The sequence below is a fragment of the Rhipicephalus microplus genome, chromosome 4 (genome assembly GCF_043290135.1).
Source record: "Rhipicephalus microplus isolate Deutch F79 chromosome 4, USDA_Rmic, whole genome shotgun sequence".
In the NCBI taxonomy this organism is placed as follows: Eukaryota; Metazoa; Arthropoda; class Arachnida; order Ixodida; family Ixodidae; genus Rhipicephalus; species Rhipicephalus microplus.
The window spans coordinates 109049312-109066838 of record NC_134703.1 but is presented as its reverse complement, the minus strand read 5'-3'; the positions used below and the strand labels follow the sequence as shown (position 1 = coordinate 109066838).

At 49.6% G+C, this 17527-nt stretch overlaps 1 protein-coding gene across 2 annotated transcripts in view; it reads left to right on the top strand.

Annotated features, from left to right (window-relative positions):
* LOC119172262 (transcription factor CP2 like gemini) overlaps positions 1–17527 on the top strand; it is a 72263-nt gene that overhangs the window by 39171 nt on the left and 15565 nt on the right. For both annotated transcript variants that reach the window (XM_037423304.2, XM_037423303.2), the window contains exons 16-18: positions 12121–12211; positions 12397–12446; positions 16707–16849. In XM_037423304.2, the coding sequence (XP_037279201.2) occupies positions 12121–12211; positions 12397–12446; positions 16707–16849 (284 nt within the window). The remainder of the gene's footprint in view (positions 1–12120; positions 12212–12396; positions 12447–16706; positions 16850–17527) is intronic.

The window sequence follows — 17527 nt, the reverse complement described above, 5'->3', positions numbered from 1 at the left end:
CGGCCGACCAGAGGTCCGCAAGCTCCGCGCTGACCAGGGTCTGCGCCACAGAGCCCAGCAGCCTGGCGAGATGGTTACGAGTTACATTGAGGTTGTGCTCGACCTCTGCAGGCGTGTTAACCCATCTATGCCCGAAGAAGAGAAAATTCGGCAGATTCTCAAGGGCATTGAGGATGGTGCATTCCAGATGTTGCTAGCGAAAAGCCCGACCTCGGTGGCAGTCCTCGTAAGCCTGTGCCAGAGCTTCGATGAATTATGCCGTCAGCATTCCATCGCCCGACAGAGTCTCTCACCACCGGATTCGATCTTGACTGTCGCACTCGCAAATGCCAACGTTCGCCAAGAAAGTCTGTCCAACCAGATCAAAGACTTCATCAGGAAGGAAGTCACCCGACAGATCTCCCTGCTGCCGCATAGCGACGCACCCACCGCAAGTCTGCCTTCGACACTGCAGCAGGCCATACGCACTGAAATTTGTGATGTCCTACCTACAGTGCAGGCCTCTTACGCATGCACTTCAGCAGCATCTAATCTCTCAGCTGTCAGCTACGCACCACCTGCGCCATCTCCACCTCTCAGCTACGCAGCTGTGGTTGCACGGCCCCCACCGCATCCAGTATCCTTATCGGCTCCACCTCCTCCGGCAGCGCCTCCGGTTTACAGGCCCTCATCTCGCTTTTTCCGTCCATCTAATGAGTGGCGCACCCATGACAACCATCCTATTTGCTTCGCTTGTGGCATCGCTGGCCACATCGCACACTACTGCCTCCGCCGTCCCACACCTGCGTACGCCTCCTTTGGAACTCCTACCTATGCGTTGCAGCAGGCCACCACGTCTGCATACGAACAGAGGCTCTATGACTCGGACCGTTGCCCATCAACTTCTCGTTTCCCATCTCCTCGTCGGCGATCGCCATCTCCTGTGCGTCGTAGACCACCTCCTGAGGTGGGAAACTAATCAGTGCAGTTCCAGAGGCAAGAACTGCAACTTCTGCGCAATTATCAAGGCCTCCATTTTCGCCGCAAAATGTTGTTGATGTCAATGTTGAGGGAGTCGCTACACAAGCATTAATTGATACTGGGGCCGCCGTTTCTGTGATGAACGCAAAATTTTGTCGCAAACTGAAGAAAGTGACCACATCTCTCTGTGGCATCGTGCTGTCCACGGCTAGCGCACAACGCATTCATCTCTCGGCTGTGTGTACGGCGCGCGTCATCATCCAAGACGTTTTGTACATCGTCCAATTTTTTATACTACCATTTTGCTCTCATGACTTCATCCTGGGTTGGGATTTCTTATCACGTCATGAAGCTATCATCGATTGTTGCCGTGCGGAAGTGTCCCTAGTGCCAAGTTGTGAATTTCCATCGCCCGACCATTCACCTCTGCTCTGCAAACTCATCGCTGACGACGACATCACCTTGCCTCCGGAAGCTTCAGTTCCTATTAGCCTTTCATGTGTGGCACAACCTGACGCCACGGTGGTGTTTACGCCATCTCCTGTTTTTACAGAACGCAAGGGCATCGTGCTCCCATTTGCCCTTCTTACAATTGCGTCTGGTTTAACCGTAATGCTGGTTACCAACCACTGCAACTACCCCATTGGCTTACTCCGTGGTGAAACCTTAGGATATGTACAACCTGTCGACCTTATCAATGATATTATTCTTCCCGACGAATCCCCATGTCACATTGCCGCAATCACTCATGCGTCTGAGCCATCAAGCTTGCCAGCCTTCGACAATGCTATTGACGCAGACCTTCCCCCCTCGCATCGCAGCCAACTTGTTGCTCTCCTTGACAAGTTTCACTCTTCTTTCGACTTTCAGAAACCTGGTTTGGGCCGCACCACGACTGTCACTTATACTATTGATACCGGCTCACATTCGCCTCTGCGACAGCGTCCTTACCGCGTTTCTGCCGAAGAGCGCCGCGTCATTACGGAGCAAGTAGATGACATGCTTAAACGTGGAGTCATACAGCCTTCTCAAAGTGCTTGGTTGTCACCCGTGGTTCTGGTAAAGAAAAAAGATGGCACCGTTCGATTTTGCGTGGACTATCGGCGCGTTAAACAAGATTACAAAGAAAGATGTCTACCCGCTACCACGAATAGACGATGCTCTTGACTGTTTACAAGGCGCTGAGTACTTTACATCCTTGGATCAGCGTTCTGGGTATTGGCAGGTGCCAATGGCTGAATGTGATCGCCCTAAAACAGCCTTTGTAACGCCGGATGGCCTATATGAGTTCAAAGTCGTGCCTTTTGGGCTCTGCAACGCGCCTGCGACGTTTGAGCGCATGATAGATACCATATTACGTGCCCACAAGTGGAAAACTTGCTTGTGTTACCTAGATGACATCGTAGTCTTTTCAGCTGATTTCTCGACACATCTTCATCGTCTCCACGAGATTCTGACGTGTCTAGCTTCTGCAGGCCTACAACTTAACACCAAGAAGTGCCACTTCGCAGCCCGAAAACTAACCATCTTAGGACACGTCATCACAAGAGACGGTGTTCTTCCGGATCCCGATAAGCTTCGAGCTGTCGCTGACTTCCCGATGCCCACATCACTGAAAGCCCTAAGAATTTTCGTTGGTCTTTGCTCTTACTTTTGTCGCTTCGTGCGCAACTTCGCGTCCATCATCGCACCTCTGACTAGTCTGCTTTCCAACAGCAAAGGTATATCTGCATGGTCACCTGCATGTGACGACGCATTTCACCAGCTGCGCCGCCTGCTGACCTCACCACCTATTCTTCGCCACTACGACCCCACTGCTGCCACAGAAACTCACACTGATGCAAGTGGCGTTCGTCTTGGCGCAGTTTTGGCACAACGGAAAGGCACCCAAACCGAGTACGTAGTCGCTTATGCAAGTCGCACTCAGTGACAGAGAAGGAGTGTTTGGCCATAATCTGGGCGCTTACGAAGTTTCGCCCGTACCTTTACGGCCGTCCTTTCTACGTGGTCACAGACCACCATGCTCTATGTTGGCTGTCCACCTTGAAAGACCCGTCCGGACGTCTGGGGCGTTGGGCACTTCGATTGCAGGAATACGACATCCGTGTCGTATATCATTCCGGTAGCAAGCATGCGGACGCCGATGCACTTTCCCAATCGCCATTAACACCAGACGTGGCTTCTCTGTCACCCCCTTTTACCATCTTGTCACCACTCGACACCACTGACATGCTTTCGGAGCAGCGTAAAGACCCATACCTTGCATTGTTAGTCGACTACCTTACCGATCCGTCTGCTGTCCCTTCCACGAGAGTGCTACGCCGGCAAGCAGCCCACTTTTCCTTACGAGCCAACATTCGGTACCGCCGCAACTACATGCCTGGTGGTCCAAAGTGGCTCCTTGCTGTCCCAACTCATGCGCTCTGACATCTGCATGAATTTCCATGCAGATTCCCAAAGTGCTCACGCAGGTGTCTTGAAAACCTACGAAAGGCTGCACCAACGATATTACTGGCGAGGAATGTATCGCTTTGTGCAGAAATACGTTCAGTCTTGCACCACTTGCCAACAGAACAAGACACCTCCGCGGCACCTTACTGGCATGTTACAGCCGCTCCCATGCCCGGCTCGCCCATTCGACCGTGTCGATATTGACCTCTATGGCCCCCTCCCATATAGTAGCTCTGGAAACCGGTGGATTATTGTCGGAGTCGATCATCGACACGCTACGCTGAGACTGCAGCTCTACCGGCAGCGACCGCCCACGAATTGGCACTCTTCATTCTCCGCAGCTTCATTCTTCGCCATGGTGCTTTGCAGGAATCACTCAGTGATAGGGGTCGAGTGCTCCTGTCGGAGGTCATCTAAGCTATCCTCGCTGAATGCAACATCATCCACCGGAAATCTACCGCATACCATCCACAGACAAATGGTCTCACTGAGCGGTTCAACCGCACACTTGGCGAGACATGCTGAGGATGCACACCTCCTCCGACCACACTAACTGGGACGCTGTATTGCCTTTTGTTACCTTCGCTTATAACACCGCGACGCAAGCGACTACCGGTTTTTCCCTGTTCTTTCTATTGTACGGCCGCGAACCTTCCCACCCACTCGACACTATACTCCCGTACCGCCCTGATGTATCTGAGTGCTCCCCGCTTTCGGAAGTCGCCAGATACGCTGAAGACTGGCGTCAGTTGGCTCGGTCGCTGACAAGTGAGGCTCAAGGTCTACAAAAGACTCGACACGACGACGCTCACCACATAGCTCCTACGTTTCGTGCTGGTTCCCTTGTGTGGCTTTGGGTGCCCCCGCACGTTCCTGGCCTATCTTCTAAACTTCTGGCCCGGTACCATGGTCCGTACCGTGTCATTGATGCGACCTTCCTGGTGAATTACATCATCGAGCTATTAACACAATCACCAGATTTGCACCGTCGAGGACGCGAGACCGTACACGTCGACTGTCTCAAGCCCTACTACGACCCCCTTATTGTGCCTACTCCCTTAATCGCCAGGATGGCTACCCTTCACCCCGGGGGTATTGTAGTGGAGCATACGCACCAACGCGTATGCGCCTTCGGAAGATAACGAAAAGCCCCGTGCTCTGCTTGCGCGAGAGCTTGCGCCGCTTTTGCCAGACTTGCCATACGCCCATTTTCCGTCGCGACCTCGTTGCGACTTCTCTGCTCGAATAAACCTCAGCACACTGTAATCAGACTTTCCGTTTACCGGGCACCGGTTCGCCCAAATAAACAGTTAAATCCCAACATAAAGTCTCCTGTCTTCGGCCACGTCACGACCCCGTGACATCTGGTGGAGGTGCTGCTTCGTTCATGTACCGGACACCCCCCCGTAAAGCCGTGAACCCAGCCCACGTCTTGGAGAAGACACCGACGCCAACCAGGAGCAGCGAACAAGCCCGCGACAGCAAGGGCTATTACCGGAGTACGGGCTTTTACAAGACAAGGCGCGGAAGACCAAGGCTATGACCGCGACTGCAGCGATAATGACAACCGCAGCGTCCCAGCCCACGATCGTCATGTATCAAGCCAGGGAACCACCAATTTTCCATGGGTCATCGTTCGAAGACCCGTAGACCTGGCTAGAAACATACGACCGTGTGGCCGCCCTCAACCACCTGGACAATGACGAAAAGCTCCGTTGTGTGTTCTTCTATTTGCAAGACACCGCAAAGACCTGGCTCAAGAATCGGGAGTCCACACTCCGAACGTGGGATGTTTTCTGCGGCGCATTCCTGCAAACGTTCGCGAGCGTCGCTTGCAAAGAGAGGGCCGCTGCTTTACTAGAGACCCGGGTTCAGCTGCCAAATTAAAATGTTGCCGTTTTCACAGAACAGATGACCCGCCTATTTCGTCACGCTGACCCAGACATACTCGAGAAGAAGAAAGTTCGTTTCCTCATGCGAGGGGTCAAACAGGAGCTCTTCGGGGGGCTAATGAAGAATCCACCGAACACCAACTAAGAGTTTGTATCCGAAGCGACCACTATCGAAAAGACCCTGGATATGCGCACCAGACAGTATAATCGTCGCCTGACACCAGATTGCGCTGCTGCTCAAGCCAGTGACTCTGAAGACCTGCGTGAAACGATCCGAGCGATCATGCGGGAAGAGCTGCGCAAGCTGTTGCCTTTGTCGCAGCCTCAAGTGGATTTGATTGCCGAAATTGTGCGAGAAGAAGTTCGGCAATTGCTTCGAGTTCCCCAAACACCGCTGCCCGAGCCAGCAAATATGAGCTACGCCGCTGCAGTGCGCCACAACGCTCCTCCCCGTCCACACCAAAATACCGCCCCGTCGAACTTCCGTCGCCAGACGCCACTGCCGCCACCACCCCCACCAACGTCCTACCGTTCGCCAGCGGGCCAGCGCAGTGCACCGAGGAAAACGGAAGTTTGGCGTGCACCTGACAACCGCCCGCTCTGCTACCACTGCGGCGAGGCCGGGCACACATACCGCTGTTGCCAGTACCGACAGATGGTAATGCGTGGCTTCGCCGTCAATGCACTGCATTCGCAGCCTGGAGAACGGCCACGTGACATTGCGGACTACCTGACAGCAACTCAATGGACACCACGAAGTCCTTCCCGTTTGCCGTCGCCCAGCCGCCGCATGTCACCACACCACCGGCAGTACTCTGGCCCAACGCGGGGCCGGTCTCCTAGCCCGTATCCGGGAAACTAAGGGCAGCAACCGATGGAGGTGCGGTAGCTGTGCAACGAACTACCGAAGATTCTCCTCCGACGACAACGCCGCGACGGAACTTTCCAAACACAACGCCAACCAGGCAAAGCTTTGACGGCGAAAACTCACTTACTGAGGGTGGCCTGACGACGCAACATGGAAGCAGCAGAACAAGCCGACACAGCCGTGACCCGACGCCACGCCCTAACTGTAATGCGAGACGGCGAACTAGCGACCTTGACATTCTTATCGACGGCCACAGTGTGACAACTCTCGTTGATACTGGAGCCGACTACTCCGTCATTAGTGTGTCGTTCGCCGCAAAGTTGAAAGAAAGTTAGGACAGCCTGGGAAGGCCCTGAAATCTGCACAGCCGGAGGTCATCTCGTAACGCCTGCAGGAATCTGCACAGCGAGAGTCACCATTAACGGCCGTATTTATCCTACAGTCTTCGTAGTCCTACAGCGTTGCTCGAGAGATGTCATCCTTGGCATGGACTTCATATGCCTCCATGGTGCTGTCATCAACCTCAGAACAAAGTCGATAACGTTATCCACACAAGAAGCACTACCGCCGCACACGCCGTCAGAAAACCATGCCTTGAATGTGCTGGAAAAACAAGTCACCATTCCGCCTCGCTCCAGCGTCATTATTTCAGTCGGTGCTCCTAAATCATCCGACTTAGAAGGCGTCGTTGAAGACAGTTTGCATCTATTGGTCACCCGAAATATTTGCGTCGCAAGAGGAATTGCAGAGCTGCGGGGAGGCAAAGCAATGATTATGCTCACAAATTTGAGCAATGAGTACAAACATGTGAACAAAGGAACAACGGTCGCATACATCGAAAAAATTGTGGATGCCACCAGTGCTTTCGCCCTCGCCGATTCTGCGGAACCTGCTCAGAAGAACCAAGCCCCTCCCACAGCTTTCAACGTTAATCTCAGACTTCCGAACCATAAGCAAGAACAGCTCAAGGCCCTGCTCCTGCAATACGAAGATTGCTTTTCGTCGTCATCAAAAATTCGGCAGACCCCAATCACGAAACATTGCATCATAACCGAGGAAAATGCCAGACCACTCCGTCAGAGTCCGTACAGGGTTTTGACGCGAGAACATGAAGCCATGAAGAGACAAGTTGATGAAATACTGCGAGATGACATCATCCAGCCATCAAAGAATTCGTGGGCGTCCCTCGTGGTGTTAGTGAAGAAAAATGATGGGACCCTACGTTTCTGCGTCGATTATCGCCGTCTAAACAAAATCACAAAAAAGGACGTGTATCCTCTCCCACGAATAGACGACGCACCTGATCAACTCCATAACGCCAAGTACTTTTCGTCAATGGGCCTCAAGACTGGCTATTGGCAAATCGAAGCCGACGAAAGAGACCGAGAGAAGACTGCGTATAACACCGGACGGCCTCTTCGAGTTTAAGGTGATGCCCTTCGGCCTTTGCTCAGGGCCTGCAACTTTTCAGCGCGTTATGGATACAGTACTGGCAGGATTGAAGTGGCAGACTTGCCTTGTGTACTTGGACGTCGTCGTCGTGTTTTCTTCGAGTTTCGACGAGCATCTTCGGCGCCTTGAAGCTGTACTTCAAGCCATCAAGACGTCCGGACTCACACTGAAGCCAGAAAAGTGCAGATTTGCGTTCGAGGAGCTCTTGTTTCTGGGGCACGTGCGTACCAATTCTGGAATTCGTCCCGATCCATAAAAAACAGCCGCCATCCCCGACTTCCCGCCGCCCACTGACAAGAAGGCGGTGCGCCGATTTCTGGGCCTGTGCGCCTATTATAGGCGGTTCGTGAAAAACTTTGCCCTCATCACCGATCCACTCACTAACCTTACCAAGGCAGACGTGGAGTTCAAGTGGGAAACGCCGCAAGAACACGCTTTCCAGGAGCTTAAACATCGCCTCCAGACGCCTCCGTTACTTGCCCATTTCGACGATTTCGTCGAGACAGAAATACACACTGACGCAAGCAGCGTAGGCCTTGGCGCCGTTCTTGTGCAGAGGGCTGACGGACTTGAAAGGGTTATTAGTTACGCCAGCCGATTGCTATCCAAAGTAGAAGCCAATTATTCCACAACAGAAAAGGAGTGCCTCGCCATCATCTGGGCTACGTCGAAATTTCGCCCCTATCTCTACGGAAGGCCCTTCAAAGTTGTGAGCGACCACTGCGCCTTGTGTTGGCCAGCCACCTTGAAGGACCCTTGAGGTCGCCTCGCACGATGGAGCCTGAGACTTCAAGAATATGACATTACCGTCGCTTACAAGTCTGGAAAGAAACACTTCGACACCGACTGTCTTTCTCGTGCGCCTGTCGACCAACCACCACCCGACAACCCGCATGACGACTACTTCTTGGGAACGATAACTACCGACGACTTCGCTGAACGACAGCGGGCCGACCCGGAACTTAAGGTCCTAATAGAATACCTCGAACGCAGGACCGCCGAAGTCCCGAAGGTATTCAAGCACGCATTTGCGTCGTTCTTCCTGCGAAACGGTCTTCTCCAAAAAAAAACACTTTTCACCGATTCGAGCCAAGTACCTCCTTGCGGTGCCTTCAGCTCTGCGACCAGAACTCTTGCAGGCCCTGCACGACGCTCCGACGGCAGGGCACCTCGGTGTTTCTCGCACGCTCGCAAGGATACAAGAAAGGTGCTATTGGCCACGTCTTACCGCCGACGTCACTCGTTATGTGAGGACATGCCAAGACTGTCAGTGACGCAAGACACCGCCGACAAGGCCAGCGGGACTTCTGCAGCCTATTGAACCACCTCGCCGACCTTTCCAGCAGATTGGTATGGACCTACTGAGGCCGTTCCCGACGTCGGCTTTCGGAAACAAATAGATCGTGGTAGCTACCGACTACCTCACCCGCTACGCCGAGACAAAAGCCCTGCTTAAAAGCAGTGCATCCGAGCTAGCTAAGTTCTTCGTCGAAAATATCGTCCTACGTCACGGCGCCCCGGAGGTCCTTATTAGCAACAGAGGAACGGCATTTACTGCTGACCTAACTAAAGCGATCTTGGCATACAGCCAGACAAACCACCGCTGGATGATAGCGTACCACCCACAGACCGATGGCCTCACCGAGCGGCTAAACAAGACGATCGCCGACATGCTGGCAATGTACGTCGGTGTCAAATACAAGACGTGGGACGTCATTCTTCCGTTTGTGACCTTCACATACAACACGGCGGTGCAGGAGACGACGCAGATATCTCCATACAAATTGGTCTACGGAAGGAGCCCGGCAACGACGCTCGATGCCATGTTACGCAACGTCACCGACGAAGAAAATCTCGATGTGAGTGAATACGCCGAAGAAGCCCGACAACTCGCGCGTCTCCGTATCAAGAATCAACAGACGACCAACAGCCGCCGTTATAATCTTCGACGATGCTTCGTGGAATACCAGCCCGGTGAATGCGTTTGGGTGAGGACTAAGTGAAAAGCTTCTGCGACGGTACTTCAGACCGTACAGGGTGGTTCGACGTCTCGGCCCACTTGATTACGAGGTTGTCCCCGCCGGCATCACGAACTCTCAACGACGCCGATCGCGACCTGAAGTCGTCCATGTCGCGCGCCTCGAGCCGTTTCATGCGCGTTAACAAACTGAAGCAGTGTTTTTTTCGTATTATTATTGTATCGTGATTTATTCATTGTACTTTCTTGCATTATTGTTGTACCTTCATCATTAGTTAAAGCATCGGGACGATGCCTTTTTGAGAGGGGGGCAATGCCACGTTCCATTTCTCAAGTTTTGTTATCGCCCCAAAACACTACACAATTCTGAGTGCAAACCGCACCTGCAGTTTTCGAGAAGCTTCGGGACTTTAGTAGATCATTTTGATAAGATCACGCCCACTCTGCAAACTGTACAGATTATTCTGGAACCTACGCCACCGCCAGGGATAACGCTAGAACATTCGATGGCAAGAGTATAAATGCCGACGCACTTCGCCGCTTGTCAGTAGTTGATTGACGGCCGACGCTCCGTTCACTGCTATCGAAGCAAGACTGCTACTGTAATCGGACCTTCCATTTACCGGGCACAGGTTCGCCCAAATAAACAGTTAAATCTCAACATAAAGTCTCCTGTCTTCGGCCACGTCATGACCCCGTGACAATATATAGAGTGCTAGCTGTCAAGTGCCGGACATTCTAGAGTCAGATGAGTTTTAGGGAAACATTGTGGCAGACTTAAACAAGATGACTCATTAATATGCTGCCTGTAAAATTTTGTGGCACTCTCTCTGCAAATGTACGCTTAAGACCAGGGCCCAGTAAGAAATCTACGGGCATAAATCTGATTCAAAACTGGGATACTTCAATCTGTCCCTGCTTCCATACTCTGTTCTTTGTTGTTGTTTAACCTAAAATTTCGTCACCTGTGCTCTCATTCTTTCCTCAATAATTTTGTTATTGATATATTGTATTTGTTTTAATTGATTCTCTCTTGTGGAGTCGGCGGACATTGTGCTCATTGCTGTGGCCTTTGCAAACCTTCTTCTAGATTTGCAGGCTGAGATAATAGTTACCATTATTTCATTGGGGCGAACACTGACATTTACAGTATAGACCGCTTATAACGTAAGTCGCGGGAGTAGCGAATATCCGCACTATAAGCGGTACCGCACTACGTATAACCAAACCAACCTTTTTCAATGGTCGCACTTGCGCAAAATGTGTTGAGCATGCAGCTTTGCCTGTCTGAGAATCGGAACATGCGATGCGTGCTTGCTAACATTTAAATTTCTGAATGTTGAAAGAACGTAACGTCCAAAGAGACACGTTGTCAATGAAATGAACGTAAAAGGGAGGGAGGGTCTAACAAATGAAAGCACCATCGGGGAAATTCGCTGACTACCAGACAGCCTCGATTATGTGCATTACACAGAAAATATGTCGAATCACGTCCAGAATTTGATGCGTTGAAAGACGCTAACCTTTCGATTTCATGGGCGCGCAGACAATTTAAGACATTGCAATCGAATCGTGAACCTGTGTTTGAGTGCTACGCGGGCTGTCCTCTTTTTCTTTAACGATATGCATTCTTTCCTGTCAAGTGCGGCCACCGCAAAAAGTTTTGTTCATTCGGTACCAAACTGCAGCTTAGATTCACGCGACCACTATCGATCGATGCTTAACAATTCCGATTAGGCCTAGCTTGCCGTTTGGTATGTTGTCGCGAAAAGTTTGTCTGAAACATGAAGATTCGGCATCAAAAAGATCACGCTAACAGTGAACCAAGAACGGCGTGCGTGATACGAAGTTCGCGTTCACGGCCGGGAGATCAGCAACGACGACAACTCGCCAAGCTAGCTTACGTACTACAGTGCACTGGCAGCAAAAGTGAAAGCTCGCGTCATAAGACTGTAAAAGGTTTTCAATTTACCGACGAGGAAGCAGGAAACTCTTAAGCGCATGCAGTTGATAAGGACGGGATCGCACATGCCACGTTGACCGGCGGTGGCCAAAGCCGCACTAGTGACGTAGTACGCTGTAGCCGCGGCGGCGCCGGTGCAAAGTCTTTTCGGTCACCGAGCCAACCATCCTCCTCTCTTACTCGGCGAGCCCGCGCACTGCCCCGCCGTCTTTTTTCATTTTCTTCTTTTTCTTTCCTCTACCCTCGTTCGTTCGCTCCATGTCCCTTCCTTCTCCGTAACGACCTCGTCGTTCACTCCCCAGCGGCGCACCCAGCACGTCTTCTTAAGGAAGCGCACTCGCTACCATGTTTGTCACAAACAATTTCCGGCAACCGCATTATAACCGGTCTTTCATCTTGGGGGACTCCACAATAAGCTGTATGCGTATACATGAGGTTCCATGGGAGGGTAAACGAGAAAAAGACCGAATTGTAAGCGGTTCTGCACTATAAGCAGTTACGTTATAAGTGGCCTATACTTTAGTATTTTTTTTCTGTGCCTGTGGCGTTGTTTCAGGTGCTGACCTTCTGAGACTCACAAGAGACGATCTCATCCAAATTTGCGGTCTCGCCGATGGCATTCGGCTTTTCAATGCCTTGCACTCAAAGTGAGTTTAGTTTTTCTTTGTTGCTTGTTTTGCTTTAATTTTCTCTGTTTCTCCCATAAAACATTGAACCTTTCATCTACTTGGAAGTTAACAAAATCTTCTGTGTCCTTGAGTATCACATTCGAAGCCACCTCCTGACGTATGGCATGTTTTCGATTAAAAGTTACTCTCATACTGTCTTGCAGGACTATTCGGCCACGGCTGACCGCCTATATCTCCTTGCCCGCAGAACAAGGTAAGACATTGCATTGCACAGGCTTGTTACGGCTTAACAGTAACATATCTATTTTTAATAGCAACACATTCCTTTTAAATACAAGATACGCATTTGCTGGTGCAGATGCAAGAAGTCCCTTTGACATTTCTTTTTTTCTTTCTTTTAATGCATCAGCTGGAAGGTCTTCTAGTCCAGGTATACATTCAGTGCCATTATACTTCACTACAATGTGTGATGTTATTTAATTGTGCATGTTAGTAATGCTGGGTAGCTTATGTACTCTACTTCTTTGAAAAGGTCATGTACCACTCCTTGAGCTTGATGAGAAAACACATCATGTTGTGCAGACACTGCTATGAAGATCTCAGCAAAGTGTCGCAGCCATGCGTAGCAAGGAGCGTGTAGCAGCTCAGCAGGAAGTTGCCGTTTATTTAATGACCTCTTTTCATACCTGCGCTCACTCTCTTAGGCGCTGCTAGTGCCTGCTGTTTGATGGGGAACAGTAGACAGCATGCTATTGGCCAAGAGGTAACATAAATCAAGTACGGCATTTGGATCAGATGCACTTCTTGTGTCATGGTGCCAGAACATGCCAGGGCCTGCGCTCCATAGTCTGATATCATTACACAGTGAGCCACACTTGCTTATAGGGATCACTATGAGCGAGAATGATCCGAGCACTGACATACAATGGAACTCCAATTATGTGGCTTTCAGGGGACCACGAAAAACTAACATTATCGGCAGTGAGACTCAGCCTTGTCCAAAAAACGGGTACAGACTGCTTGAATAAGCCCACGGCACAACCTTGTGCCTCTGCAGGAAAGGTAGATTAAACTATTCTTGCCGATGGCAGCTAATGGCGGTATTATTTAGTTGAAAGAGGTGCAAGCGAATCTTTATTGTGAATCTTAAAAATATAATAAAATTCAGCGCGCATATTTCTGCCAATAATTAGTCCGAAAATTGCCTGCACGTCATAACGAAACTGAAACCTTTTTGCTAAAAGCCTCCAGTCAGAAAAGTTAACCACAGTATCATCGCTATCACATAATGGGGACAGACCATGAGTCTTCGTAGAATGCATGTAGAAGGCCTTCGTGCGCGACTGAGCTGTGCACCTTGTAATTTGTTGCCTTGTGAAGTGTAACTAGTGGTGTCTTGCTCTTATTATGTATGTTGATGTCAAGTAATTTTGCATGGTGAAAACAGCTACGTCCCGCCTTTACGCGTGTGCACGCAAGCCTGTGACTGCGAGTGTGACAAAGGCTACTAAGTGGTTCTAAAAGAGAAAGGAAGAGAAAAGTGAGCCCCGTAACTGTCTGCTTTAGCGAGCGACACCTCAACAGTAGCTCACAAGGGATGGGGGTGAGGAGGGATTAAAATGATGGGAATAAAGGTGTAGAGAGAGTGAAAGACGCTTGAGGTAAGCCAGAGAGTGACGCTATATTGAGGGGATAGGAGAGATAGGAAAGATGGAAAAATGGTCACAGGAGTCCGAGGATGGGGCACCACTTGCGAGAGCTCTTGTCGGTGTCAGGAGGTGGTGTAGAGCAAGTCCAGTCGGTCATAGCTACACTGTCGTCAGAGGTCGGTGTCAGGAGATGATGTAGGGCGAGCCCAGTCTGCCAGAGCTACGCTGACGTCGGAGATCGCGAGGGCACAACCGGTCGGCACGGAATCCAGCGAGTGAGTCCCCTTACAAAGGCATGAGATTAGCTGTATGTAGACCAGGACAAGTTTTCACGAACCGAAAACCTCGAAGTATCAGCTTTTTGGCTGGCTGAAGCTACAGTCGCCGACCGATTTTTCGGACTCCAAAAATTTGGACTTGTTTGGTATTTTGGACTTAAAGAGGGCACCGTCTGGGTTCCCATAGGGCTAATGCATTTTTTCGACAAATTTTTCGGACGAATTTGACCCCTAAAGTTAGATTTTTCGGACTAAATAGCTTGTTTTGAGCCGCGCCACGGAATATTACGGACGCCGCCTTGTTGGATTTTCGGCCGGCTTGACTAAGCTTAGTGGCTTAATTTTAAAATGGCTTTTCTGGCACCGCATTGGAAAGCGAACGTCATATTTCAAGTTTCGGAGGCCGTGTCCGCTTTAGAAAATGCGGCACGGGACCATTTTTTAGTCTTCGGTCAGCCATAGTGGTCAGCACTATCGTCATCGCACCGTACAGGGAGGAGGCAGAGCTGGGCAGTGGTGAAGTGAATGTATGGTTGTAGTATGGTTCCTAGAATAGTGAATAGTGAATGTGCCTGCCACGATGACAGTTTTTGCTCGTGCGCACGATGACAATTTCATGCGCAGAGCCTACAGACGAAGAAATTCTTTGCCAGGTTATGCCGCAGCCGGAGAGCGGTTCAGATGATGATGACGATGATCGCCCACAGCCATCGGCGGCGGAGATTGCCACCGCGGTGACGCTTTGGCCGAGAATTTACGGTGACGATGTTACCTTGGCGCAAATACAGGCGAACCAAATTGCTTCCAAGCATAGTATGAGGCAAGGCAGGGACTCGCTCTCTGGATTTCGTGCCGACTGCTTGTGCCCCCATGATCTCCGACGACAGCGCAGCTCTGGCCGACTGGCTCGCCCTACGCCATCTCCTGCCTCCGACAAGAGCTCTCGCTGAGTGGTGCCCCGTCCTCGAACTCTTGCGACCGTGCCCATCTTTCTCATCTGCTCTTTACTTCTGTCGGTTCCTGTCGTTCGCTATCCCTGCGCCTCGCTCTCTCCTTCCCCCTCTCTATCTCTATACCTTTATTCCTATCCTTTTAATCCCTCCTTGCCCCCATTCCTTGTGAGCTACTGTTGAGGTGTCGCACTCTGATGCAGACAGTTACGGGACTCACGTTTCTCTTCTTTTCTCTTTAAGAATCACATAAGAAAGGCAAGGCAGAATCATGGACTTTTTTAAAGCTTGCCTGATGCAATAAAGTTCATATTTCTGACAAAAACGAATTTTTCAGACTGTTCGATTTTTCGAACTTTTTCTCGGTCCCCGCCAGGTCCGAAAAATCGGTCGGCGACTGTACTCTATGTGGATAGAGCTTGACTAGGTAGCGAACCCAGATTTGTAGGCATGGCATGGAGGCGTATGTAGAAGCGCATGAACTTCCAGGAGAATGCATTTTCCCTTCTGAGAAGACATCCTGTCTCACACTCTACTTATCCAATCGTCAACCTTGAGGAACTCAAGTTTATATTTTGCATTCGTTAATATTTGGTCGATGTTTTATTCAAGTAAAAGTTATTTTTTATTTTTTTTGACGGAATTTGAAAGTCGTCGTAAGATTCAGGGCCAACGTGAAACTACAATGTATAACCAAGGTTTTTAATACATTATTTCTATGGGGATTATGCTGGGACCAGACCAATTCGTCGTGAACTCCAGGTTGTCCGGAACCGGGGAACGTATAGTGGAAGCTTCACTGTAACTTCTTTTCCCTGTGTTATCCCATCTTGTGTAGCTTCTAGCACACTCATTGGAATAAGAGAAGAGAGAAAGCACATAAAGTGTGCGACAGACGCCTGTTACTCAACTAATTCCTGCGTATTCAATAACTTTGCACTGCAGTTGATTCCAGAGAAAATAAACTCCGACATTGAGGTCACTCATTTGATGATTACGTGAAGAAGTGGTCCATGGCCCCTTTAACTGTGTGTTTAAAGGGACACTAAAGAGGAACAAAGACTTTGTTTAGAAGGACAAACTGCACTCCAAGAACTCCAGTGCCATATGTTTCACCATCATAAATTCATTATTAGCAGAGAAAATCAAGGTTCAAGTTTCATTTTAGAATTTCGTGCCGAAATCTCCACGGGAGACGCAAGAAACTTCAACATGTATTTTTGGTATTTCCGTGGCATTGGCTCGATTAAATGTTCTGAAACTTCATATTCTAAGTCTGTAGCCCCAACAGATGACAATGTGCTTCATTTTGATCGATTGAAAGCTACATAGGACCCAGTAGACGCCTTTGAAACTTCTTACATCATGGTGTTTTGTGACAGTATCTCAAGGTGGCGTTGCCACCCACATTTTATTTTCGAGCGATTCTGCGCTTACTAGACGTCGTATCTCAGCAAGGGCAGTTTTTTGAAATTGTGAAATTGTACTTCACTGATATGCAAAAAGTCATTTTGCTCTTTAGTGTCCTTTTAAAGGTGGTCATAGTTTGTGTTGTTGCTTTTTCGGACTGTCACCAAAACGAGCTGTTGCTGTGCGATGCTTTATCGTCATGCTTGCCTGTCATTGGCTGCTTTAGTATTCCGGGCTGTGTACCTGAGGAGCCTGACAGTGCTGGAGCTGCTTAGCAAGCTGACATCACTGTGCAGTGTCTCCCCTTTCACTGTTCATGACATCTACATCGACGGTCCCTCTGGAATTCACGTGCTGGTCACTGACGAGGTGAGAACTTTGTCCCTTATGACAATACTACATTAAACTACAGCAGAACCTTAGTGATACGGATTTCATGGTGACACACAGATATTCCCACAGCTGAAATTTGCACAACCGAAAAACCATGAAAATTACTATTCCAAAACCATGCCACAGAATAAGACTAGAATACATGCAAACCCACGATTGAGCTTAGCTGGTTTGCTAAAGGTCGTGGCTTTTTTGGTGCCTGGACTGAGACACATTTTTCTTCAGAAAGATTGCTTTACACTTTGTGAAATATTTCCTTGAAGCCTTGTGTTCTTATAAAAAAATGGCTGGGTGCCAATTTTCCTTTTGGTAACTCGTCCTCTACCTTGTCAGATTCTGCAGAACATATTTGACATTATCATATATAGCACTGTTTCCACAAACCAGAACTGAAATATGCATTTGCAGTTTTGTGCTTATGTTTGTCCCTGATGGACTCTGCCAATAAGTGAATGGGGAGTTTAAAGGTAACAGTATAATTCATGTTCCCAGATGGTCACAGTGCAACATATGCTTCGTTTGTGTAAACTTCTGGGTCATTTGAATCTTGAAAGTTATCTGGCTGAGGAATATTGTGCAACATCTTAAACAGACTTAGTCATCTGTGCACGCTTTTCAGAACTATGAAGGGTTACTCATAGTCATAGGTTGTGA